Source organism: Exophiala mesophila (genome assembly GCF_000836275.1).
Source record: "Exophiala mesophila strain CBS 40295 unplaced genomic scaffold supercont1.1, whole genome shotgun sequence".
Classification (NCBI taxonomy): Eukaryota; Fungi; Ascomycota; class Eurotiomycetes; order Chaetothyriales; family Herpotrichiellaceae; genus Exophiala; species Exophiala mesophila.
Window position 1 is genome coordinate 5019665 of NW_015622504.1, and position 24310 is coordinate 5043974.

The following is a 24310-nucleotide window of genomic DNA, read 5'->3' on the forward strand; positions in this document are numbered from 1 at the left end:
GGAGTCCTCGGGTGTGGGCCGAGGGTACTACCCTGCCCAGTGGCGCCTATCAGTCGGATGTCAGCGAAGCACGCCACCATGGGGAAGTCGAAAGAACAATATCGAACTCTGTGTGCTCATTCTCATCAACCTTGTTCTGTCATAACCAGACATGCTATCCAATGTATGAACAAAACTTCAAGGACATCTGTCTCAAACCTGACAAACAAATATCGAGGGTTTTCATGTACAGCTGACTGACTTCTGACACATCTCTACCAATCCAAATTTAGAAACACATGCTTCTTGTTTCCCAATATTCATGAATCATATCATTCGTTGCCCATCTATTGAGCTTCACCAAATACATCAATTTTCCTGCCACGAGGACCCCGTGACGGGGTGTCCACCTCGATCGTTTCACCCTCAAAATCCTCTTCGCTCAACATTGTTGGCTGAGGCGACTGGTTGAGGGCTGACTGCCATCCGCCAATCGCCCTCAGACGTGATCCTATGTTGGCCATTCTCGCTGCTTCCTTCACCCCGGACAGGATATTACCAGAGACCCAAGATTTATCAGGTCGTCGCTGGGGAGCCACTGTCGATACCGCCGACGGCGTCTGGTGTCGTTCCATTTCTTTTCCGTTGTTGTCTTGACGGAATATCTCCACTCGCAACTTGCTTCCCGGCGCCGACCCATCCCAGGGCGACCATTTCCCTCGTCCACTTCCTGGACTTTGTCTTAGGTCGTCTGGCTTGACAGGGCTGGTCAATGGTGACATTGGAGGTCTCACGGGACTGGTCAAGGGTGATATCGGCGGCCTCACCGGACTCGTCAAAGGTGAGAATGGAGGTCGTGCCACTTGAAATGGTGACCGCTGTGGCCGTGGGACCAATATCTTTCTTGAAGGCGTACTCGGTGTATGGGCTCTAGGTGCCATACTCTCGATCTCGACCGTGATTTTGACCCTTTTCGGAGGTTGGTTCTCAGAATTCTCGTCATTGCTGGCCTTTCGCTTCCTTTTCACCTGTGAAGACTTGGTCACAGTCAGAGCAAGATGCCCCTGGCGCAGCCACAGATCAGGTCGTCGTCGCTTGAGGTCCTCCACCCAATCGTCACAATCCATCGCCACAAAATCATCGATGATGCCATCCCAAACGCTCTCCGCAGGTCTCGTCCGATTGACAAATATCACACGTCCTTTGCCCTTCTTCTGACCATGAATCGCTTTGGCAAACTCTCGAACCATCTTTTGCAGACCAAACACTTTCAACGATGTCCCCATAATCACCATCACTTCAGGCTGGCAACTCGCATCGAAGGGGATCAGTGGTGTCAACAAAGAGTTCGAAGGATGCTCCTCGCCGTAGAGCACAATGTTCGGCCGCAACGACCCTGTCGTCAGACCTCGCTTGCCACTTGCTTGCCGTGCATCACTTTTGGTCTTGCACTTCTGGCAACTCGGTGCTGCACCCTCTAGATATATTTCCGTCTCTTCTTCCGTCCACTCAAACTGGGCAGCGCAAACTGTACAACGCAACCGGTCCAAGTCGCCATGAAGCTGGACCACTTCACAACCCCCGTCGAAATCAGTTCCTCGCGCGTAACTCGGCCGAGGGCTTTCATAATGCTTCTTCATGAACCGCCTCTTATTGCCCTTGCCACGCGTCAGGTCCACCACCAAACCCTCCCGCGCCTCTAAGCCATCAATATTTTGCGTGTAACATCGCATTAATCTGCCACCATCTCGAAGAACCCGCACAAATTTGTGTACAGAGCTTGTGGCCTGCACTTCATTCTTGATTTTCTCTCTTAGTGACGCGATGAATTGGTAGAAGATGGTCGTGGAGGTTGCATTATGGAACACGCGGGAGTGGAACAGGTCCTGCCCTCTGAGCCTGGAAGACGGGCTTACTGAGACGCGTCGAGATGATGTCGATGCCGTGGAGGATTGTGACGAGGCTGAGAAGTCGTTTGCCTCTCCCATGGAGGCAACGCGATTGAGTGTTGGTGTTGAAGGTTCCGAGTGAGGCGGTGTGGGCGGCAGGATCGACTGGTCTGGTATGATATTGTAGAGGCCGTCTTTGGATCGGAAATCCTAAGCATGTCAGTACTCTCACGTCCTAAACAAGGACAACACGCGTACTGGGATGCCACAGCTTGTGCTGATACCCGCGCCGGTGACGAGCAGAATCTTGTGTGACCCTGATAGAATGTCTGCAATTTCCTGAAGCGACTGATCATCTGCAAATGAGATCTCCTGCAGCCCCATCTCGAATGATTATGACTTTGTTGGCGAGGCTCTTTCGGTGGGTGTTGATGATGGAGAACGTTAGGAACCTTTGATGAAAAAGAAAGAGGCTATAAGATCGTTGCCGTTGCCGTTGCCGGTGGTTGCTGGCGAAAGCGTCAACATCCACTGTTTAGTCGCGTCACGTTCGCGCGCCACGGACTGTCACCCAGCTTCACATGCAGGTGTGGGGACGCGTAGGTGGAGGTCTCATTGAAGGGATGACACGCTCTGTGGATAGTGATATGGACAATGCTGGTCGTACTTCCGAACTCATGTATAGACAAACTGGAGTGTGTCCGGGGTTGTTTATGCATACAAGAAGAAGATATTATTGGATGTTTGTCTTGTGAAATTGGAAGCTTCGGGTTTTGTTTACGATTTGCAGGCGTGCCTTCCCAGGCTGAATCTCATATGGGGAGATCCGGCGCTACTGCAACCTTGATGTTAAGCTTAAATTGCGTGTTCCAATTCACCAGGCAGTCACCATTGTTCAAGTGCCTGCCTCGGACAATATGATGTCTCTTTCTTTTCTGTGTTCTGAGATGACCCAGTCAAGTAACCTGATTCACAATCACACTACCGGTCCCGTCTTTCTCCTCTTGGTGTCACGCAATTCGTCTTCGTCTTGGTCTTCGTTGCCTTGGGTTTCCCATTCTGCTTGATAAATGGCAGACCAACCTTGGATGTCTTCAGCAGTCTTCCTGAGCACCTTTGGCCGCCCCATAACCGCCACCGGAGTCTCCATTTTGACAGGCCTTTCAGACTTGATACCCAGTAGTTCAAATATTTTCGTTTCGTCCCGTTGTCGTTCTTCCTGGTCGATGCGTTCCAAATATTCACTCTCTTCCTCCTGGAGGCGCTCCAGTCTTTGCAGTGGCGTCGGGCGAGACTGGGGTTGAATCTCCTCCTCCATGTTTGACTGCGAGTCGACATCTGTCTCATCTGAATCATTTGAATCATCGTAATCGGAATTGGTGACACCTTCATCCGAAGTTTCCAGTTCTTCGTCTTCGCGATCAGCGGAGTAGTGCGGTTGATCATTGTCATCGTCTGAAGGAGCTCCTTTACTCGGGTTCGGCGAGATGGAATAGGCCGAGCTTGGTGACGACGACTCCCACATTCGCAGCCTGCGTCCAGACAGTGCTTCTTCGACTTCGCCGTAGCTCATGGCTTTCGTCCCCTTGCGCTTCATTCTAGCCGCTGTCTCAAACACTGCCAGCCCGCGTCTTTTAGGCAACCTCTTCCAGTAATCCCAGGAATTTTCCTCCATTTTCAGGATATTAGCTGCAGCGATGACGTCTTCGTGTCTAACAAGTTGAGAGCTTTGAGATTGTGCAGTTGTAGTCGCCTTGAGCCGAGACTGGGCGAGAAACAGGATGGACTGGATCAGTCTTCGGGTGAGGTTTACAACAATATCGTACAGATCGTTGACGACATCCACCGTCATCGATGGAGTTTCCCCAGTTTCCAGGATGACGTCCTGGATTTCTGCAGCATTGTTAAGCTCTTCCACCATGAATATCTTTTCGCTCAATTCAAGAAATTTGGCAAGATGAAACAGCTCCGTTTTGGAGCCAGAAGATGCATCCTCACTGACATCTTGAGGCCCGAAGGGGTCTTTGTCCAATTTTTCGCACGCAGCATCCAGCCCGGTGGCTTTTTCCTTGTCAATGAGCCACAATCTATTGCTTCGCTGGCCTGCTGCGTAGTCGAAATGCTCTTGGAAAGCCGAGAGTGCGTCCGCTGCTTTGTTGAGATGTTCTTCGCATTCAACACCAATTTCGATCGCTGCAGGGATATCAGCTTGGGAAATGTTTCTTGTCCGACGCTCAAAGAGTTGTCTGTCAGTCTCTTGTTGTTTGATCCAGTCTAGATATGCGGCGATCTCAAGCACTGATTTGGTGCCCACAAAGCGCGATAGAGCCGGCAAGTCATGCCTTCCCTTGCGGGTTAAGCCCTCGTATAATCTGGCCTTCTCATCAGAGTTCCAGTACACGACGCCCAATTGTGTTGAAGGGAGCTGTTGTGATTCGAAATGTCGCTCCGCACTCTCATAAGTGCTTTTGTACAGGTCGAGGTACTGGTCTCGGTAGAACCCACGAAACCTTCTCCATTTTGCTTCATGGAAATTGGTGCCAAGATCGGCCATTTGGGCTTCAGCCTCATTATCACTTCCTGCGGTATTAGAAAAACCCCTAGGTTCGTCGTCTTCATGCGACATGTGGATCCTCGTGTATGGTCCTCGATTGGAAAGATCAGTCTGGCTGTCGATGTCGTTCATCCTTTAGTCGTGATCTTGATCTTGATCTTAATATCATCATGTGGGCAGGAGTGGTCACCAAGCACACGATGACCACTCAGATGTTGGAGGGACTCAGACTGGTCACAGACAGTTCCGTTGTTGATGAGATGGGGTAACGGTCCATCAAAGGGAAGAGATTCGCGTTGAGCCTCCAGAGGTCTTGGCATTTAGGTCACCTGACCTTCATCACTTCTGTCCCACTCCTCAACGGCATCTTAAGCTCGAAGACAACTACTGAGTTACCAAACCGTGAGATTAAAAGAGAAAAAGGAAAGACTGTTTCTGAGAAGCCAAGGCTGAGATGCCAGTTCTTTCAAGATAGAACTATGATTCAAGTATGTAAGTTGAAGTTCGACTTCGCGAAACAAACATAAATATATAAATATTCTATCAAAACCTCGGTCATGTCAATATTTCAGGCAGGAATACAGTCACGCCAATTCGCACACAAGCTCCATTAAGTACAAATTCTAGCATCAACATATACTTTGCTGTCCACAAACTTATGAGAAACATGACGCTGGAGACAAGCTCAAAGGACACCCAAAAATGGGGCATACCCTTGAACTCATTCAAGACCTTTCTGGAACGGGGAAAAAAGTTAGTGGACGAGACATGGGGACATCTCTAGTGTATAACTGGGTTATCATCGCGTTCAAGGACCCTGTGTATTGGTGGGATTCCTGATTGTCCATGATGTGTACGGCAATATTCAAGGTCGTTTTAATTTGCGGAGAAACGGTAATCGCGGCGTTCTCATGCGGCCTGTTCGCTACATATGATCCAATATGCTTCCAGATATGGGTGCCTTACACTTCTGTATCCAATAAAGGTGCGCGATCTCAAGTAAGGCTGAAGTATTGAGCTGTAAGCCCGGCATACTGATTGACGCTCATCACCAGCAGCGTGGACGACCCCGGAAATTTGAGCCACACCTTGTTAAATCGGTCTGATCATGATCACATTGTCGAGCTCAAAGGTTCTCCTCATTTCCCAGAGAGTCGTCTATATCTTCATCTGGTCGATTTGTGTATCCTTCCAACACTGGACCTTTCGCTAATCACGACCCCGTCATTATCAATGGCACCTTGGACTCCTCCCGCCGAGGGCATCACCATTGAATACTTGACACGTGGTTGTCGTAGCGTTGCCCTTCAGCCGATCATCACTGGAGGTGCGTTGGCGGCTACTCTGGGATGTCCTGGTCGTGTCGCAAAGATCTTGTCCGTGCTGTCGAGAGGAAAGCTCAGCCTCAGCATCTTCACACGAATAATCAAAGTTCTTTTGGGCGTTGGAGTCATCTACAGATTCAATAACCTCCTCAGCAGACTTGCCCTGAACAACTGGACTACAGATCGCACGTGGGATTGGAAGAAGAAGATTATCGTTCTGACCGGAGGCTGCAGTGGCATCGGAGAGGCGATCGCAAGCAGACTGTCACAGGAGAACGTTAAAGTTGTGATCCTAGACGTCTCAGCTCCACGGAAAGTCCTTCCAAGTGGGACTTGGTTCTATCAGACAGACATTACCTCGTCAAAGGATATCGCAGAGGCAGCGAGACAGATTCGAAAGGACGTCGGCACCCCAACTGTATTGATCAATAATGCTGGTATCTCAAAATCCGTCCCATTCCTCCACAAGAGCGAGGACCAAATTCGGGCGGTATTCGACGTCAATACCATATCCCACTTCCTACTGACAAAGGAGTTCCTTCCGTACATGATCGAGAAGAACCATGGCCATGTCGTCACCATCGCCAGTTTGTCAAGTTTCATTGTCCACGCCTCCAACATCGATTACTGCTGCAGTAAAGCCTCGGCCCTCTCCTTTCACGAAGGCCTTGCCCAGGAGCTCAAACACAGATACAATGCAAACAAGGTCAGAACAACGTGAGTTTGAACCCCCTCCTAGACAATCAGGGACCTCTAGTTCGACTGCTAAACTGTCTGTTAGGGTCGTGCATCCCACCTTTGCACGAACTCCGCTAATTGAACAGCTCACCCGAGGCAGAAGCTTCAAGCAGTTCACTATTGAGCCAGTCACCGTGGCTGAAGCTGTTGTCGCACAGGTCCTCAGGGGTGAGAGTGCTCAAATAATTCTTCCAGGTCGCTACACAACCCTCTCCTTGCTAAGAGGCACTTCGAGTTGGTTGCAAGAAACTATTAGAAGCCTAGGAAAGGATGCCTTGCCAAAGTCCTAAAGGACACAGCTTCCGTGCAGGTTTCCGGCAGAATGGATATTCTTATTGATGGAATTATACAACACCTACGATTCGAGTACCACTGACTTATATTCGAGCTTTGTTGCTTAGCTTCATCGGAAGTCTATACGCCTTGAATAGGAGACCATTGAATTGGAAAGAGACCAGAGAATACCCTTCGCAACACTAGCGTTACTTTTGGGTTGTGCTCTAGGAACTCATTTGCATCCCCACATGATCGGATGCTCTAGATCTACATCGTTTGTAGACTGAGATTACTCTTTTGTTGTATCTGGGTGGCGCGTCGTTCAGGGAAATCCCCGTTTGAGTCAATCACCGACCTCATCGATATAAGATTTCTCCTCGAGCAACTGACACAGCTCATGTGTTGTCCGAAACTTGCCCTTTGTCCAACATGCTTCAATCACCGATCCCAAGAAGACACCATTAGTAGAAGGTAGTTGATCACGGGATGGCCAACCGCCCGATTCCTCGGCAATTCGGTCAAAGTCTGAGAGTTGCCGGCCCTCAACCACTTCGTATATAACCGCGCCTAGCTCGCAGATATCCGTTGCAAATGAAAATCCAAACTCTTCTGTCTTCCATATATCGGTTTCCAATGGAAATATCAGAGATGTTCCAAAGTCACAAAAGATGATCGAATCGTTCGGATGAATGAGCATATTTCTAGATGCGACGTCGATATACAGAACGCGGCGATCGTGCATGCGAGACAGTGTACCGGCCACTTGCTTAACCCATTCCAGCTGGCGAGCTCGTGTCGGCCGGATGCTGTACTTGAGGTATCGGTCTAATGTTCCATCATTTAGTAGAGGGAGTTGAATGGCCGGACCCGATAAATCAAGGAATGGAATGACACCTTCGCATCCTTCGAGACGTCGATAAATCTGCTTTTCGTGTTCGATGAGTTTCAGGCTGTTATCGTAGTCGTCATCCCCACATTGTGAGTCTGACTTTCGGAAGGGTCGTTTGACAATGATGCCGTAGACAGTAATACCCGAATTCAGTGAAATTGTATTGAAAGGAAGACCAGTGTCACGTACACCAGAGCCAAAGGCGTTCTCAGACATCTTGAGAGTGGGTTGTTAGACACGATGTAGAGGGTTGTGATAGACCATGCCCAAGGACTTGCATCCGGCTGAGAGCAGTATGAAGAAGGCTCGAGGATCCTGAAGAACTTATCATCCAGAATAGCTAAGGGTTCACTAAGGCTAGGGTACTGAAAACGTGTCAAAGGGATGTAAGTTGCCGTAGAATCACTGGCGTAGAAACAAGGACCAAGAGGACAGGAATGGCAAGGGGAATATGACAAGATGAGAGATTGGCATTCTGTCGGATGAGAGTAGCTAGAACGATTGCAAAGAGAGAGAGAGAGAGGGAGAGAGACAGAGTGGTCGAGTTGAGGAAACGAACTAAGAAGGCAGGTAGAGAAGTGTAGGCGGTCAAGTCAAGTTGCACCCTGCTAAGGCTCTGTAGACTGTCCTGCCACTCTTAACCAGCCTGTAACAACAACCTGTGCAGCGGATTATATTATACGAGGAGGCATGGCCTATCCGCACAAGAGATGGAATTGGCTGGTCAAATATAAGGAATAACAAACGAAAGCAAAGATGGCCAAAGGACCATATATGGGTGTTGTGTCTTTACGGCTATTAACATGTCCACTAAAGTGCCAAGGCGTGTCACGAAAAGCAGCGTCAATTTCCCCCTGATAAAGAGACATGTCTTCTCCCAACATCATTTTCTCCACATCCCGTATATCGAGTGGTTATTCACCTCATCAGTTCTATTTCAATAGTCTGGCAATCGTCGAGACATGGCCACGCACCCTGACAGACTATGCCATCGCCTTCAGTATGGCTGACCCGAATATTGCGAACCACTCGCTCCTGTGTGCCAATCCGTAATCCGCGTCGATACCTTGCCAGTGTTGCTGCCACCAGTCCGAATTTGATCGCCGACGAGGCTATCCACCTTCGCCAGTATCAAGAAGAATGTATTCAGTCAGTTTTGTCTCATCTGACAAAGGGTGAAAAACGCCTAGGTATCTCCCTGGCTACGGGAAGTGGCAAGACTGTGAGCAAACCCACCATCTCATCGTCCTCCATCCCCAAAACATTTGTTGACAGTCACGATAGGTCATCTTCACCCGACTAATTGATCGGGTCAAGCCTCCCACCGAAGATGCCCAGCAGACGCTCATTCTCGCCCATCGGCGAGAACTGGTGGAACAAGCTGCCCGCCACTGTGAAAGAGCCTATCCACACAAGAGCATTGACATTGAGATGGGAGATGTGAGAGCATCAGGATGCGCTGATATAACCGTGGCGTCGGTTCGAAGCATGGTTTCCGGTGATCGTCTGAGCAAGTACGATCCATCTCGATTCAAACTCGTCCTGGTCGATGAAGCACATCACATCGTCGCACCTGGCTACCTGCAAGTTCTGGAACATTTTGGACTCGAGGAGCGACAGGATTCAGGTCCTGCACTTGTGGGTGTATCGGCGACGTTCTCCCGCTTCGATGGGCTGCGACTCGGCTCGGTCATCGATCATATTGTCTACCACAAGGACTACGTCGACATGATTGGGGAGAAATGGCTATCAGATGTCATGTTCACCACCGTCAAGTCCAAGGCGGATCTATCCAAGGTCAAATCTGGCAGAGATGGCGATTTCCAGACCGGCCAATTGGCTCAAGCAGTCAACAACGATATCACCAACGATATCACCATTGACGCCTGGCGCTCCGAGGCATCGGACCGCAAGTCCACGCTTGTCTTTTGTGTCGACATCAATCACGTCGTCACACTGACCGCAGCGTTTCGCAAGATTGGAATTGACGCTCAATATATCACCGGCGCCACCAAGAAGCGTGTTCGCGGAGAACGCCTTGCCGCATTCAAGAATCGCGAGTTTCCTGTCCTTCTGAACTGTGGAGTCTTCACCGAAGGCACCGACATGCCCAACATCGACTGCGTTCTTCAGGCACGACCCACCAAGTCGCGCAATCTCCTCGTCCAGATGATCGGTCGTGGTATGCGTCTATACCCTGGCAAGGAAAACTGTCACGTCATCGACATGGTAGCCTCGCTCGAGACCGGAATTGTCACGGTACCTACATTATTTGGTCTGGATCCTGGTGAAATCGTCCAAGGTGCCAAAGTCGATGATCTCAAGGAGCTCAAGGAGAAGAAGGACTCGAGCAGGGAACTTGCATCCGCGAGCAGTCGATCATCCTCAAACTTGGGAAACCATGAGCTTAAATTCACACACTACGATTCCGTACACGATCTGATTGAAGACACTTCAGGAGAACGACACGTGCGAGCGATGTCGTCTTACGCATGGGTGCAGATCGATTCCACGAAATATATATTGGCGGCACGAGGCGGGATCTTGAGTCTCGAACGGCGACTAGCGCCGACAGAGGAAGCGACATCGCCCCAAGACCACTTCGCAGTGATTTGGAAGTACTCGCTGCCCACGATGGAAGGCATTCAGTCGCCGTGGTCGCGGCCTCGCACAGTCGCTACGGCCGCCACACTCTCGGATGCCCTGCATGCAGCAGACACGTTTGCCGCGACAAAGTTTGAACGTATCTTCATCGCCACCAGTTCCAGTTGGCGTAGTAGCCCCGCCAGCGAGGGTCAGTTGTCCTTTCTCAACCGTTTGCGTGAATTGACCGTGGAGGAGCCCTTGACTGCGGACGACCTCACAAAGGGTCAGGCTGGTGACATGATCACCAAGATCAAGTTTGGAGCAAGAGGTCGTTTTGACAAGATGCAGGTCAAGAAGCGAAGAGTTCAGCGAGCTGCCAACAAGATCCAGGAATTGAGGAGCCGAGAGGAGGTCAAGGTTGGACCTTTGGACAGTTGAATATCAATCGCTGTCGACTATCCATGCACGCCATGTTGGCGCACACGTGATCTGTACACTAATGTATCTCTACTTCCTAGGAGCTGTCCTAGTTGTACAATACTCAATTTCTGCACACTGGATCATTCATTCAACTTGAAATGTATTTTGCATCGTTCGCTCTAGCATAGATAGTACACCAACCAACAGGACACCCAACATCCGCGCCATTCATCCACCCATAATGCCCGAGGGAGGTTCCGAGCATACCTCAAACTGTGGTTCAATAAAGTCCCCTTCGCTATACGATTTGGACTTGTGGCCAACAATAGAGGCAACTAATGGCAGCATATTTACAGATGGCTGATTATGGCGGCCGCATATTCATGGGTCTTGGCCTTGCCACCCAGATCGCCGGTCAATGCCTTGCCCTCCGCCAGGGTAGCAAAGATGGCATTTTCAATCTTGACAGCATACTCGTTGAGACCCATGTGCCTTAACATCATGATGCTGCTGAGGAGAAGGGCAGTGGGGTTGGCAAGAGACTTGCCAGCAATGTCAGGAGCGGAACCGTGGACAGCTTCGAAGATAGAGCACTCGTCACCGATGTTGCCCGAGGGGGTGAGACCAAGACCACCAATGAGACCGGCGCACATGTCAGACAAGATGTCACCGTAGAGGTTGGGCATGACCAAGACCTTGTCGTTGTAGGGAGCAGGGTCTGTGGTGATCTTCAAGCAAGCATTGTCCAGCAGCTCAGCATCGAACTCAATGTCGGGGAAATCTTTCGCCACATCTCTGGCGGTGCTCAGGAAAAGACCATCCGACATCTTCATGATGGTGGCCTTGTGAACAACACGGACCTTCTTCTTGTTGACATCACGAGCATACTGGAATGCATATCTCAACACTCTCTCGGAGGCTGCTCGGGTGATGAGCTTGATCGATTGAACCACACCATCAACGACAACGTGTTCAATGCCACTGTATTCTCCTTCGGTATTTTCTCGAATCAAAACAGTATCGACATTGTCGTAAGGAGTCTTGTACCCCTCAATGCTTCGGCAGGGACGAACGTTGGCAAAAAGGTTGAATGTTCGTCGGAGGGTCAAGTTGAGGGAGACATGGCCTTTGCCGATGGGAGTGGCCAAGGGGCCCTTGAGGGCAACGTAGTTCTTGTGGATGGACTCGATAGATTCGTCTGGAATGACGGTCCGGCCGTCCTTGAGTCGAGGGGTGACATCGATGGGTTCCCACTTGATTGGCACGCCAGCAGCCGAGTAGATGTCCTTGACAGACTGAGCAATCTCAGGTCCGATACCATCACCCTCTATTAACGAGACGGTGAACTTGCCGTCTGGACCTTTCTGTCCCTTGAACTTGGCGACCTGGTCTGCATACGTTCTCGACTGGATCTGATTTACAAAGCTGTGTCAGTATAGCTATTGACGGCAACATCGACCACAGAGAGGGATACCTGGAAGGACACGGGAGCCCATGCAGACCTGACGCCGGCTTTTCGTAAGCACTGGCGAGCTGGAGAGGAGAACACTCTTGTCGCAAGCATGTTTGCTGAGTTGGAGCTAGATTCGGAGAAGAAGCGGAGATCTTGAGCTTCAATATGGAAGAGGAGAGACAGCACCGAGCATTGAACGAGTGCACAAGGTGATCTGAAGCTGTCTTTGACCGTTCGCAAGCGCAGAGAGGTGAGATGGAGGAGATTGTCGAGGGTAGATAGGTGTTGGGTATTTGGTGGTGGTGCTGGTGGAGCTCGGAAACGGTCCTGGCAGACTGGATTTTATCTCGCAATACAGCGCAGGCACAAGGAAGCGGCAGTAGCAACAGCAGCCAGTTACATCACATTGGCTGGAGCAGGTCGCTCTTTCTCCAAGAAGCAATGCAACGCACTAATCCACTTTTAGTTTTAGCGCGTCTTTTAGCGGCGGCGAGATCGGCTGTTGCGACCCATGAACTTTTGAACCCGCGGATGCCACATGCAAACACGGATACAACAACTCATCAGCCACATCTTCATTTCACGTGATTTCAGCCCAGCCACCACAACCGTTGAGCCACATTGCACCGTTCCTGCCTTTCTCCAACATCCGTTTCAAGAAAGTGACACGTCCCCCTGGAACTTGCTGACCATCATAACAACTTTTATATCGGCTTCTCGCGGCTGCACAACTCGTGTTGCCGACGAGCCGCCTTCCAAGATGACCGACTTTGAGAGGAACATTCTCAATCACTACAATATCCCATCTGCATTTCCTGAAGAGTGGCCCAAGGAGTTGGACGAGAGCGACGATGAAGATACTATCATCTCCGACACTCTTGGGGTCAGACGTTCTCGATCCAGGTATTCCGCACTAGAGCGCAGTGCCAGCGAGAGAAAAAGCTTGCTCCCAGGGTCCCAGAAGACCGGTGAAGGCAAAGCCAATCTGGTGCAAAAGGACGAACCGGATCCCCTAGGCGCCAACTCCAGCGTGGTGACATCTTTACGAAGTCGGGGTCTTCCAGTCGAACAAGACACTCGCCTTCGCAATAAGTTCATGTTATCGTCAACCACCTTTTCCCCTGCCCTCTTCTTGTCTCAATCTCATTCAGACGCTTCGACTGAGGATTTACTCCGAGGCTTACAGTACTTGACGAGGTCCATTGATCAGAAATCGGCTTCTCTCAAGGTCTTGGTCGAGACGAATTTTGAACGTTTTGTTCGTGCTAAAGCCACCATTGATAATGTATACACCGAGATGCGAAACCAGGGCGTGGATCCCTCAGCTGTCGCTGCCGCTGCCGCCGCCGCCGCTGCGCCATTGTCTCCTCGCCACTCCCGCCGAACCAGTGGTATTCACTTTCGAAACATCAGCAGCGGAAGTGCCGCAGGGATGCAGAATCCAGCCCCCGTTGTCACTCCAAGCAAAAATGCCCTCCGTAAGGAGACCGACTACGGCGTCCAAGGCATTAGAGGTCCGCTGCTGGAAGTCTCTCAAAAGGCTGATGAAGTCTGGGGACCCGCTCTAGGGGGCAAAGAAAGGGAAGGAAATCTCAAATCTATCGCTGACGCCATCACCAAGGACCGGGCTTTATACGATCTGGGCTCCAACCTCTTCGAAGCCATCAAGCAAAAGGATTACAGCACGGCGGTCCAACTCTACAACTCTGCTCGACAGTACGTCGTCGATGCGAGGGCTCTGAGTGACAGTGTCGTTGAAAAAGGACGCACCCTGAACGATGAAGAAGTCCATAGGATTCTTGTGATTGGAAGAATGTGGGCTGATGCTGATAATCAAATCAAATCACTGAAGAGGGATGTCTGGCGGAGGTTGTCCAATGTCTCATCAGCATTGCCTTTTCCCGGCTTTTCCCAAACCGAAGAGCACATGGAAATGATCAATGTACTTTTGGATCTCGGAGTGGAGGAAAGCCCGATCTGGGTTTACCTCCTCAGCCGGTACGACTACTTGAAGAACAAAATATCGGCAGTGGTCGAAAGGTCCAAGATTGAGATTGAAATACTTCGACGTCGACTCGCTGCCAGCGACAAGCCTTCAGCACAGACGGTGGCTGCCTTCCTTCGCCAGGCTACCAAGGACAGCTCGGCAGCTCTCGATACTGAAGATGTCATCGACTTTTGGGATTGTATCCTCACGTATTTTACTAAACTACTCTCCCTGTCGAGCGGCCTCCTTGGTGAAGTGGTCGATTTTTGGGACTCCGCTCAAGCCTTTATTGATGGCACCAGGCAGCGAAGTCTACCCACAGGATTTCAAGGCGAGAGCAGCAAACATCACCAGTTGTCTGATACGGAGGTCAGCGGTCTGCGTAGTGGCGCCGTCGACCTAGTGACCCTCATCCGAGACGCAGTCAATTCTCTACTTGCCGACCCTCCCACTGAAGACATCTCCGCTCTTTTCTCCCCTATCCCTGGTTCTGCTCAGACACCCACCACTCCTCTTGCTCCGACAGCATTCTCGCCAACCGATGGTCGCATTGGCAGGCTGGACCCTCAAAATCTTCCCGCAGCGGCTGTCAAGAAAGGAGAACCATGGGAGGATTTTGCCTTCTGGCCGTCTCACTCCAATTCACTTGCCGCTGTCAAATATCTCTCGCAGATTCTAAAATTATTGGGCATTGCCGTAGGAGAAATGGCAGTGTTGCGCCCTGTCTCAACCAATAGTCCAGTCGTGGTGGAAAAGATCAAGTCCATGATTTCCAACGCTCGAGACCGGTGTCTACGAGCACTTTGTGAAGCTTGGAGCAAGGATGCCGAATGTTGCAGATATCTTGAAGAATGGGTCAGGGCACCTGATAAACGCGATCAGACACGACTGCCCTTGTACTTTGAACAGTTTGAGACCAAGGTCTTGCTCGGCATGCAACAAGTCATGTATTTCTCCGACTCCAACTCCAGCTCCAAGCCCGGTCGAGATATCATCGCCCCACCACCGTCCAAGCACCTTCAAATGGCCAGAACACAGTTTGTCAGCAGCATCTACAAGGCTGTCAGTGGCATGCTCGAAAACGCCGAGGATGCAGGTGCAAGCCAAGAAGATGAATGGGTTTTGGTGTCTAGCCTCGAAGCGGTTGCGGATGGCGGCGGTCCAAATGAGCTGCTAACCCATGAAGCCATTAATGTCTCCAGTCGCAATGTACGCATGTTGTTGACCATGTCCAACCTTAAAGCGTTGCGCAACGAGCACATCCCCAATCTGATCCAACTTTTTGAAACATCATTCTCTGTCAAATTGACCGATGAGTCTAAGACAATCCGCGATGTGCTTGGCCAGATCGATGCAAAGCTTTTTCGTTCGTATACCCGCCCGATTGTGGCGCATTTGACCAAGGTCATCAAGGAAGGCATCAAGGATCCATCATGGGCGCCGAAATCGTCACGACCAACCCAGGTTAGACCGTATGTCTACGCAAGTTTGATGACTTTGGTCATGGTGCACACTGAAGTGTCAACAACCATTTCCAACGCTGGGTCGAACAGTCCACTTCTCGGCGAGATCATTTCGTTTCTCCTTGAAAATACCTCGCAGGCCCTTCTAGATGGGTTCAAAGAGCGTCAGCCAAACACATATACTCTTGCCTCCCTCATGCAGGCCACACTCGACACCGAATTCCTCGCGCAGACCATGTCTCAGTACGCGACGCCCAAAGCTGGTGAAATTCAAGGGCAAATATACACCGAGCTGGACAAGCGAACGACCAACGACGCAAGACAAAGGCTGCAACAAGAATTGGGAGACATGCGCATCGTGTTGAAGAAGCTGCGCGAAGGTAGTAGGAATAGTTTTGGCTGCTTCAAGCGGCCCAGACCGTCTGTGACCGACAAGGACCGAGGCCGAAAGTTGACAGGATGAGCGTGATGGTCGAGACTCGCAACAGGGTGGTTTGTAGGTTGGCAGAAAATATCAAATCATTTTCGTCGTAAACGACGTCCTCGGCCTCTGCGCCCACCTCGCCCTACTTTCGTGACTTTTTTGTCTTTGTCTTCTTCCGCATTCTCACTACTAGCTTCGTCATCCTCGTCATCCTCCTCCTCTTCATCATCATCAGCATCTTCCATAACGTGATCTTCATCAGCCACACTGGTGGCCTTGCTTGTGCGACGACTACTCCTCTCGGTCTCAAGCTCGTTCTGTAAGCGTGACAGCCGACCTCCACGTCGAGCCGAAGTCCTGACTCCCCTAACCGAACCTTTCCCCGTCGACACAGGCGAAGACCGTGGCTCATCCGTGTCGGCAACGGTACTATCTCTTCTCGACAAAGCCGGACTTTCGGTTCCTTCTGGCGCCAATCGTCTCTGCCACATCATCTCCTCGAAGTCCTCTCGTGGTAATTCAAACTCTCTCCAGTAGGACAAATTGCTGGATTCATCATCAATGCTATCAATGATTGAGTCTTCACGCTCATCGAGACTGGCTAAGTCGTAGAGTGTACCCAGTTTCGCCCAGATTCCTGCTGTTGATGTGTGAGCGTCGCTTGGGTTGATCACCTTTTGTTTAACTAGATGCTCTCGAATTGATATCATCCGAAAGTGTTTATGCATGCCAACTGGTTTCCAGCGGATCACTGCTTGTAGTAATGCTGATTCTTGTTCGTCTGTCCATTTTGAGAGATCGATCTCGGGAGTTTGTTCCTGTTCTTGTGCTGGGCCTGTCCTGGCCATGATTTGATCCGCGTTTATGCTATCTTTTCATGTGTGATACTGTCCTTTGAGTTGCGCTTAGCTCCAAACTCTCTCGATTATGAGCGTAGAGGCATTAGTTGATATATAAGGATTTGTTGATAATCTCAAAGATTTTGCCCAGAAACCTCGAAGTTGATGTCGCTAGAGCAGTAGATGCTGCGCCGTAGTCGACATCGCGTCCTACGGTCGAGCGTTCAATATGCAGCGCAGTTCCGACGCGTCTTTGTGTTGAGTCTCATGCGATTTCAGACAGCAATGCATTCAACGACAGCCCCCTGTGTGGTCGTCGCACATTGTTCAAGAGAGAACACTCTGTAACAGCCTCATTCACCATGTCCTCGATAACAGCAAAATGTCACTCCAAACAGAAATCGATGCGTTCACAAGCGACATCCTCACCGAGATCCCCGCCCTCGACATCAAGTCGTCTCCGATCTGGGAAGGGTTTCGATTCAACAGCAGCATCGAAAGCGGCGTGTTTCGGCTGAATGAACTCAAGACTCACGATCTTCCAATCTTGAAATCAGATGTCTTTCAACTCGCCATTGAAGATGTTCCCTTACCAGATCTGTCTACTCCTCCATCAACCACCCCGTCAGAATCAAGTGGTGAAGAGTTGGGTCATAGCGGACCAGATAAAGACGAGGAAGATCAACTCGCAAATCTTTGGAGCCTTCCGGACGTGGTCAATAGACGGTCTGAACCTCAGCTGGTCAGTTGGGACAACTTCTTGGACGAGGCGCATGAAGAACCAAAATCGGCGTATTTGAGCGAACAAGAGCCCCGAGTCTTCAGTGCCGTTCTCGCCAGCGTCGAGCACGCAGAGACCTCTCGCATTGTCAAACCAGATGCGATTCTTGATGCGGTATTCGAACTCGTCATGGGCCGTGGCTCTGGACTTTTTCGGTGGAATGAAACAACAACGACATTTGACTTGTTGTGGGACAATATGACTGCCTTGGGTTACAGTAAAGCGCTGCTTCACAATTCGATTTCCATCTTCGTCAAGATTGGCGTATACAGCAGATGGCTACTCGCGATGTTTCAAGATATAGATCTGGGTGGGATCAGCCTACACCCTGCGAGACTGGCATTGTTGTCAGCCGCGAGGTCTACTCTCTTTGTTGTCCACCAATATCTAGAGGGTCTCCGAGTGGAAACGAGATCACTCCTTCAGTTGCACGCCACTATCGGGAAGGTATCCGACATTACTATGGCCTTGTGGACACTCTGCAACGAGACCTCGACATGCCGATCCGAAGATGTAATGCTCGGTGTCGTCCTTCAGGAAGCGTTGAAAGCATCAGCTACACATCCAGGAATGGTCCCGATTCTGCGACTGGTTTTCAACCAAACACTCCGCCCACGCCTGATTGAACTTGGCAATGAGATTGGTCTGGACAATAAGCTGCCTTCAGTTGAAACGGTGGACGAATTTGATGGCAAGATGGAAAGCGCCTGGGAGATATTGCTACCCCCCGATGTCTGCCAGCTCGCATCTCAGGCCAAACACAGCCTGCAGCTCCTCAGAATCTATGCAAGAGACTCTGCTCTCTGTTTTGGGCTACAAAATACATCGCAACTCGAAATCTGGCTGCAACCAGTGCATACATGGAGCGACATTGGCCGACTCCAAGACGTCTGCAACAGCTATGAGACGACCATGAAAACCGCTCTATGGTCTCCAGCGATGAACCAACCAGTCAACTCATGTCTGGCCGAAGATAATGCTGGACAGCAAATGCAAAATGGCCCTTTTCAACTCGATCTAAACCTTTTCCAACCTACGACATGTCTAAATCGATCGTCGTCGACGTCAGACCAGTTTCATGACATCGTCACCGAATACTTGACAGATGAACACACCAAAACCCCAAGTGCACTGGAACTTGACTTTAGGGACTCTTTAGTATTCTCCCTCAAGCCCGTGATCTCGACCCAGCATCGACTTGTGTCATTCTCTGTTCTAGACCTGCTATTCGAGTCGCACGATGTATATTCCCACATCAAGCTTCAAATGGACGTCCATATGTTTCGGAATGCCGATTTTGCACAGCGACTAGGCATGGCACTCTTCGACCCTGATCAAGGCAGTGGAGAAGGTAGACGACGCCAAGGCGGTTCAACCGGGTTACGTCTCCAAGATCGTGGAACTTGGCCACCATCGAGTTCCGAATTAAGAGTTGTGCTCATGGGAGTTCTCTCTGACAGTCTTGCCTCCTCCTCCTCCTCCTCCTCTTCTTCTTCTTCTTCACGCAACCAGACCCACGATGAGACTATATCCTTTGCCATCCGGGAATTGACGTATGAAGAGCTGGAAAAATGCCGCAAGGTCGACTCGGTCCACGCACTCGACTTTCTCCGGTTACAGTATCGGCCAGCTAGTCCCGTGCTCGAGACTGTTCTAACAGTTCCAATTCTGGACAAATACGACCGCATCTTCCAACACCTTCTCCGCCTCCTGCGAGTTCATAGTGTGACGCAGCGACTGCTCAGAGACAATTTCCATTCCAAGGACAAAGCCCAGTATCAGTTAGCAGATCAGAGACTGATTGCTCAAATGCATCAATTTGTCACTGCTCTTGCAGATTACACTCACAATTCCGCCATATACTCTGCTTGGACCAAACTCAGCTCAACCCTTCAAACTGTCCATTCCCATATCCGGAACAGAAACTATGAACGAACCTTGGAAATGGTGAAGAGCCATGACTACCTACGTGCAGTCCATGAAAGGACGCTTGACACGATCCTCCACTCGTTGACACTAAAGACCAAACAATCTGAATGTGTGCGGAGACTGTACGAGGTATTTGACGTGATTTTGCAATTTGCGGCATCCCGACGGAAACAGGATATGTCAAGTATGGCGAATAGCGAATTAGGTATGAGTAACGAGACCCCGACGAAACGATTTGACGAAGATTTCCGGACCAAAGTAGTCCGATTTATGGAGGTGCTGCGAGAACAGGCACAAACGGCGGAGGAGTCTGTAAATATAGATATATGGGGAGGGTCTGTTGAAGAGTCGCATCACCAAGATGGAAGAGTGAATCTACTCCAAATGCTGCTCCTCCGCCTCGACATGACGGGCTACTGGAGTCGAGTAAGATGAAGAGGGCGAAGAGTAGTAAAAGACAGACGAAGTTTGTAACATTAATCCACCATTGACGCAGCCACGCACACGCAGAATCTGTAACACTTGCACTCGCTCGACCTGATAATAATCATGACCTTGGGAGCAGTACCTAGTATTTATGTCCATACAGGAGAGGAGATGTTGTACTGACTTGACCAACGCTCGCTTGCTTGCTAGCTCGCTGAAAGGGTCTCCCCCCTACTTAGAATAACCTCCCTAGAATCCCACATGCTACCTTGGTGCCAACATATGTAACAGCAGCCAAACACCCCGTCGCAATCAACAAAGTATTTAGATTCCTCCTCTCAATACCATGTTCCTTGACCTTGACCTCTGTATCCCCACCTCTCACGGTCGCCACATTGAAATCAGGTATATATTTGAAATCAAAAACACTTTGCTGCCCACCCAACCCATATTTCCCCTCTACAATCCACATCCAAAACGCACGCTTTAGTGCCGTGACCTTGCGACGATCAAGACTCGGAATCGACCTGTATAAATAACAAATCGACATGAAGAAAATACACTGTCCGGCCATAATCGCCCAGTACCAAAGACTCGGTCTACCCAAGCCCAATGCGTCGCAGAGTTCGTTTCCATTGAGCCAGCGGGCATTGACTTCAAGAAAGGACCGGGATGCATAAGTCGGTGGAGCGGATTCAAGACACCGGATGATGTTAGCGGCGAGGATCTTGCTGGTTTCAGTGGGGTTGATTTCGTTCATGATGAGCGTTTCCATCATGGCTTTGGCGCGGGCGGGGGTTTCGAACCATTCGGTCGGCGTGCCGACGTAATGGGCGATGAGTCGCCACAAGGCGATATAATCGAGGATTTCTTGTTGGCGGAGCCAGATGCCCTGTCGGGGGAGAGATAGCCAGATGATGGTGCTGGAGAAGGTTCCTATGGTGGCGATGCAGTCGAGATCGTTGATGGGGATGCCGAATTCTTCTACGGAGTAATATTCAGGTCGCGTTTGCGCGAGTTTCATGATTCGTCGTCGCACCGCAGCGTGCAGGAGTCGAACTCGTAGACTAGATGCGAATCCGTCTCCTCCTGGTTGGATGGATTCCAGTGACCGTGTGCATTCGAGGATATGTTGTGTCGTTTCGAATAGCCGATGTTTGGCAACTTTGACTGAGAACCCGCCCGTGCGTGCGAGAACTTCGACGACTCGATTAGCTCCCATCCCACCGAGTAATGATTGGTAGGCCAGTCCTGTCAACGTCGCTGCTCCATATCGGTAGAACACATCCTGACCTCGTGCAATTTGCTCCCAGTCGACCCAGTCGGGGACGGTATTGACCTCGTCCCAGAGTTCTTGAAGTTTAGGATGTTTGTCGTGATTATCTCGTAGTACAGCGTATAAGTCTCGTTTCAGCTTGGGAGGTTTACTGTTAGATTTGATCTCGTCGTTATTAGCAGCCATTTGACCACCTTTAGAATCGGATTCATCTGTGGTATGTGATGACCCGGATTTCTGAGGCTCCTCCTTGGAATTAATCTCAGATAGGATGTTGTAACATTCCTCTCCCAGGGTGTCATAAGTATATCTCAAGGGATACGCCTGCTCCGGGGTGAGATGATCAGACGTTAATTGAAAGGTATATCCCCAATAGGTGCGGGTGTTATGATCCCGTCTGCGAAAAGGATTCGGCCAAGCCATTATAGTAAATATTTAATCAGGGTTGTTTGACCTCGTCCAAGGACATTACACCAGCGGTTGGGTGTGGCGTGTGGGAATACCTTAAGCTCACCGAGGTCCACTAATCCGGGGAACAACAGCCATCTGGAAAAGATATAATAGAGAGAAGGCAGACTTCCCAAAGCAAAGTAATCTGAGAAAGTAGGGTCTTAGGTCGGATGTTGCAGCAATTATGCATAGCACAAAATGTTGATGTCAATGAAGTCGGCCTCGTGACGAAGATGGTCCGAAGTTCACACGGAAGCCACATGCGCCGCAACGCCACGCTCATCTCAACCGGGTAAGACTTCCGCAGATGATTCTGTCTAAGTAGGGCAATCTATCCACGAAATTTTGAGACAAGAAGACATCGATTCCATGAATCTTTGGCGCGACGACGAAAGGTTAGAACTACTACCCGACTATACGCATCTCCTTTTATTACCCTCCCTACCATGACATCTACATCCGCATTATAATAGGGTGCTTCTATACCATCATGTCTCTCAATTGCCATTGCAATCGATGGTTATTGCAAGCCCTCATTTCTCCAACAAGACCTGCACTGACTCCCTCTCGCCGCATCTGCTTATGGACGGCATCCAATCCATCATATTATAATCGCAACAGCAATTCCCAACAACCACTTCGGAGGTCCTATAGCAGTCCCACTAGCAAGCGACAACCCCTTGAATCCAAATCCTCCACCTCCGCCTCCACCTCCGCCTCTCATTCGCCTTGTTCTCCCTCATCCCCTTCCAGACGGCCTTCACCTTCATCCAAAGCCTGGGCTCACAGCAAGTCCGGCGGGCCATCGATCGAAATCCTCACACCCACAACAGCGAAGCCCAAGTCTGCAGGTCGCAAAGGGAAAGACAAAGACAATAGTGGTAGTGGCGGAAGAGATAGGAAACCTAGACATCGTTCAGATGATGGAGATGGACAGAGCACAAGTCGGTTGAGCAGCCGCGGCAACCTGCGTGCATCCAATAAAAACGTACCACAAGACAACGGGCGATTCATGTCCAAAGAAAAAAGGGCTCTCTTTTTGCCCAAGAACCCCGAAACATGGCAGGTCCAGAAAAAGGCCTTGACCAAGAAGTTTGAGGGCGGTTGGAATCCTCGCAAGAAACTCTCTCCCGATGCCGTTGAAGGCATTCGAGGTTTGCACGCCCAAGACCCCGAAAAGTATTCGACAGAGTCTCTATCGGAGCATTTCAAGGTCTCTGCAGAAGCCATCCGCCGCATCTTGAAGAGCAAATGGAGGCCAAAAGACGAAGCAGCCATGCAGGAGCGCAGAGAGAGATGGGCTCGCCGCCACGACAGGATCTGGGACCAAAAGTCTGAACTTGGTCTTCGCCCCAAGAGAACCAGTAACAGACGTGTTGAGCGACCTGACGAATTCGAGGAGAATTTGAAAGCAGAGGAATTGTTACGCAGTGCTAGACAAGATTGATTCTGAAGCCTATAGCTGGCTGAACTAATGCACTGCAGATCATCTCGGTCACAGTCACGTCTTGCGATAGATAGCACTAATGCCACGGCTGCCATGGTTGACCTGCAACAACACCTTCTGCAGACACGATCTGCGTCACCAAGCTTCACCTTTGCGTGAGTTCCTTGTTTGTACATGTGCACAGCTCTGAATCCCTGTCCCCCAAGGTTCGTTGCTGCCATCATTGAATCGCTGCATGATTCCCGCCTGTCAAGCTCCACACGCCAAGTTTCTAAGTCGACTGCAAGTACCGACCTGTCAGCATGTTCCATATTCAGCACGAAACCCACCACGGGGCCTGCTCACCAAGAGACAGAATCCAGTGTGCCTCGCTGTGAGCCCCTGTCGACAATGTCGATGTTGAACTCTCCATGAACATGTCACTATGCCGTGATCGAATTATCCACCGGTCCTGTCAATCTCATTAGGCCAACCCAAGGAGTCGCAACAAGGTGCTTCAAGATGAGTACCATGAAAACGAACGAAAGGATTTTCGGCATCACGAGCCAGATACCAGAACAGGCCGTCCACACCATCTTCTTGGCTGATTCTTTGGCTTTCCAGACGCCTGTCTTCTCATCCTGTTCCATGAGGTCACGGCGACGAGGCATGGTTGGCGGAAAAATGGCATACGCGATGGGCGTCAGCAAGAATGGGACAAGTTCGATCAAACCGAGACCTGGAAATCCAACGGAACAGAAGAGCTGAAACCAGAAAGCGTCGTTCTTGAAGTCGCTCGCAACAGTAACGTAGTTCCAGATGAGGAGATAGGTCATTGTTGCAAATGCCACAAGGTACCAACCAATACGTTCCTTGTCTTGAAAGACCTTGAGTCGAGTGAGTAGTGGCAGTCGGGTCAGAGCGTCTCTCTCGTTGGCAGTAGATGCTGTGGGCTCTCTGACGCCTGTGACTTCAAAATCCAAGGTTTTGCCTCCGACTTGTTCGGGAATCACAGCTTTGACGGTGTCGATTGCAAAGTGGAGACCTAACCAGGTGTTTGTGGCAGCTCGTCTCTGAGTGTTCCAGACCTTATCAAAAGCAGTAGACGAAAGGTTCCAGTCAACGGACTGCCAGGTGCTGATCATGGGACCAAAACGCTGGATAAAGACGCTGATGAGGATGAATGTAAAGGCCGGCATG

At 50.3% G+C, this 24310-nt stretch overlaps 8 protein-coding genes across 8 annotated transcripts; 4 read left to right on the forward strand and 4 right to left on the reverse strand.

Moving 5' to 3' along the window:
• Positions 1–199: 199 nt before the first annotated feature.
• PV10_01600 (uncharacterized protein) lies at positions 200–2381 on the reverse strand. Its single transcript, XM_016365825.1, has 2 exons — positions 2127–2381; positions 200–2078 (listed from the first exon to the last, which is right to left on the reverse strand). The coding sequence occupies exons 1-2, from the start codon at positions 2250–2252 to the stop codon at positions 327–329; spliced, it is 1878 nt and encodes a 625-aa protein (XP_016229474.1). The 5' UTR covers positions 2253–2381; the 3' UTR covers positions 200–326.
• A 229-nt stretch (positions 2382–2610) lies between these two features.
• Positions 2611–4662, reverse strand: PV10_01601 (uncharacterized protein). The gene has a single exon (XM_016365826.1). It carries the CDS (start codon positions 4552–4554, stop codon positions 2845–2847), a length of 1710 nt encoding a protein of 569 aa, XP_016229475.1. The 5' UTR covers positions 4555–4662; the 3' UTR covers positions 2611–2844.
• A 3899-nt stretch (positions 4663–8561) lies between these two features.
• Positions 8562–10796, forward strand: PV10_01602 (uncharacterized protein). The gene is made up of 2 exons (XM_016365827.1): positions 8562–8872; positions 8935–10796. Exons 1-2 carry the CDS (start codon positions 8636–8638, stop codon positions 10672–10674), a joined length of 1977 nt encoding a protein of 658 aa, XP_016229476.1. The 5' UTR covers positions 8562–8635; the 3' UTR covers positions 10675–10796.
• PV10_01603 (isocitrate dehydrogenase [NAD] subunit 2, mitochondrial) lies at positions 10407–12470 on the reverse strand. The gene is made up of 2 exons (XM_016365828.1): positions 12131–12470; positions 10407–12068 (listed from the first exon to the last, which is right to left on the reverse strand). Exons 1-2 carry the CDS (start codon positions 12218–12220, stop codon positions 11007–11009), a joined length of 1152 nt encoding a protein of 383 aa, XP_016229477.1. The 5' UTR covers positions 12221–12470; the 3' UTR covers positions 10407–11006.
• Positions 12471–12819: 349 nt separating this feature from the next.
• PV10_01604 (uncharacterized protein) lies at positions 12820–16074 on the forward strand. Its single transcript, XM_016365829.1, has one exon. It carries the CDS (start codon positions 12870–12872, stop codon positions 16020–16022), a length of 3153 nt encoding a protein of 1050 aa, XP_016229478.1. The 5' UTR covers positions 12820–12869; the 3' UTR covers positions 16023–16074.
• A 1048-nt stretch (positions 16075–17122) lies between these two features.
• On the forward strand, positions 17123–20016 carry PV10_01605 (uncharacterized protein). The gene has a single exon (XM_016365830.1). It carries the CDS (start codon positions 17205–17207, stop codon positions 19965–19967), a length of 2763 nt encoding a protein of 920 aa, XP_016229479.1. The 5' UTR covers positions 17123–17204; the 3' UTR covers positions 19968–20016.
• Positions 20017–20178: 162 nt separating this feature from the next.
• Positions 20179–21864, reverse strand: PV10_01606 (uncharacterized protein). The gene has a single exon (XM_016365831.1). The coding sequence runs from the start codon at positions 21655–21657 to the stop codon at positions 20194–20196; it is 1464 nt and encodes a 487-aa protein (XP_016229480.1). The 5' UTR covers positions 21658–21864; the 3' UTR covers positions 20179–20193.
• A 215-nt stretch (positions 21865–22079) lies between these two features.
• Positions 22080–23349, forward strand: PV10_01607 (uncharacterized protein). Its single transcript, XM_016365832.1, has one exon. It carries the CDS (start codon positions 22175–22177, stop codon positions 23129–23131), a length of 957 nt encoding a protein of 318 aa, XP_016229481.1. The 5' UTR covers positions 22080–22174; the 3' UTR covers positions 23132–23349.
• Positions 23350–24310: the final 961 nt, after the last annotated feature.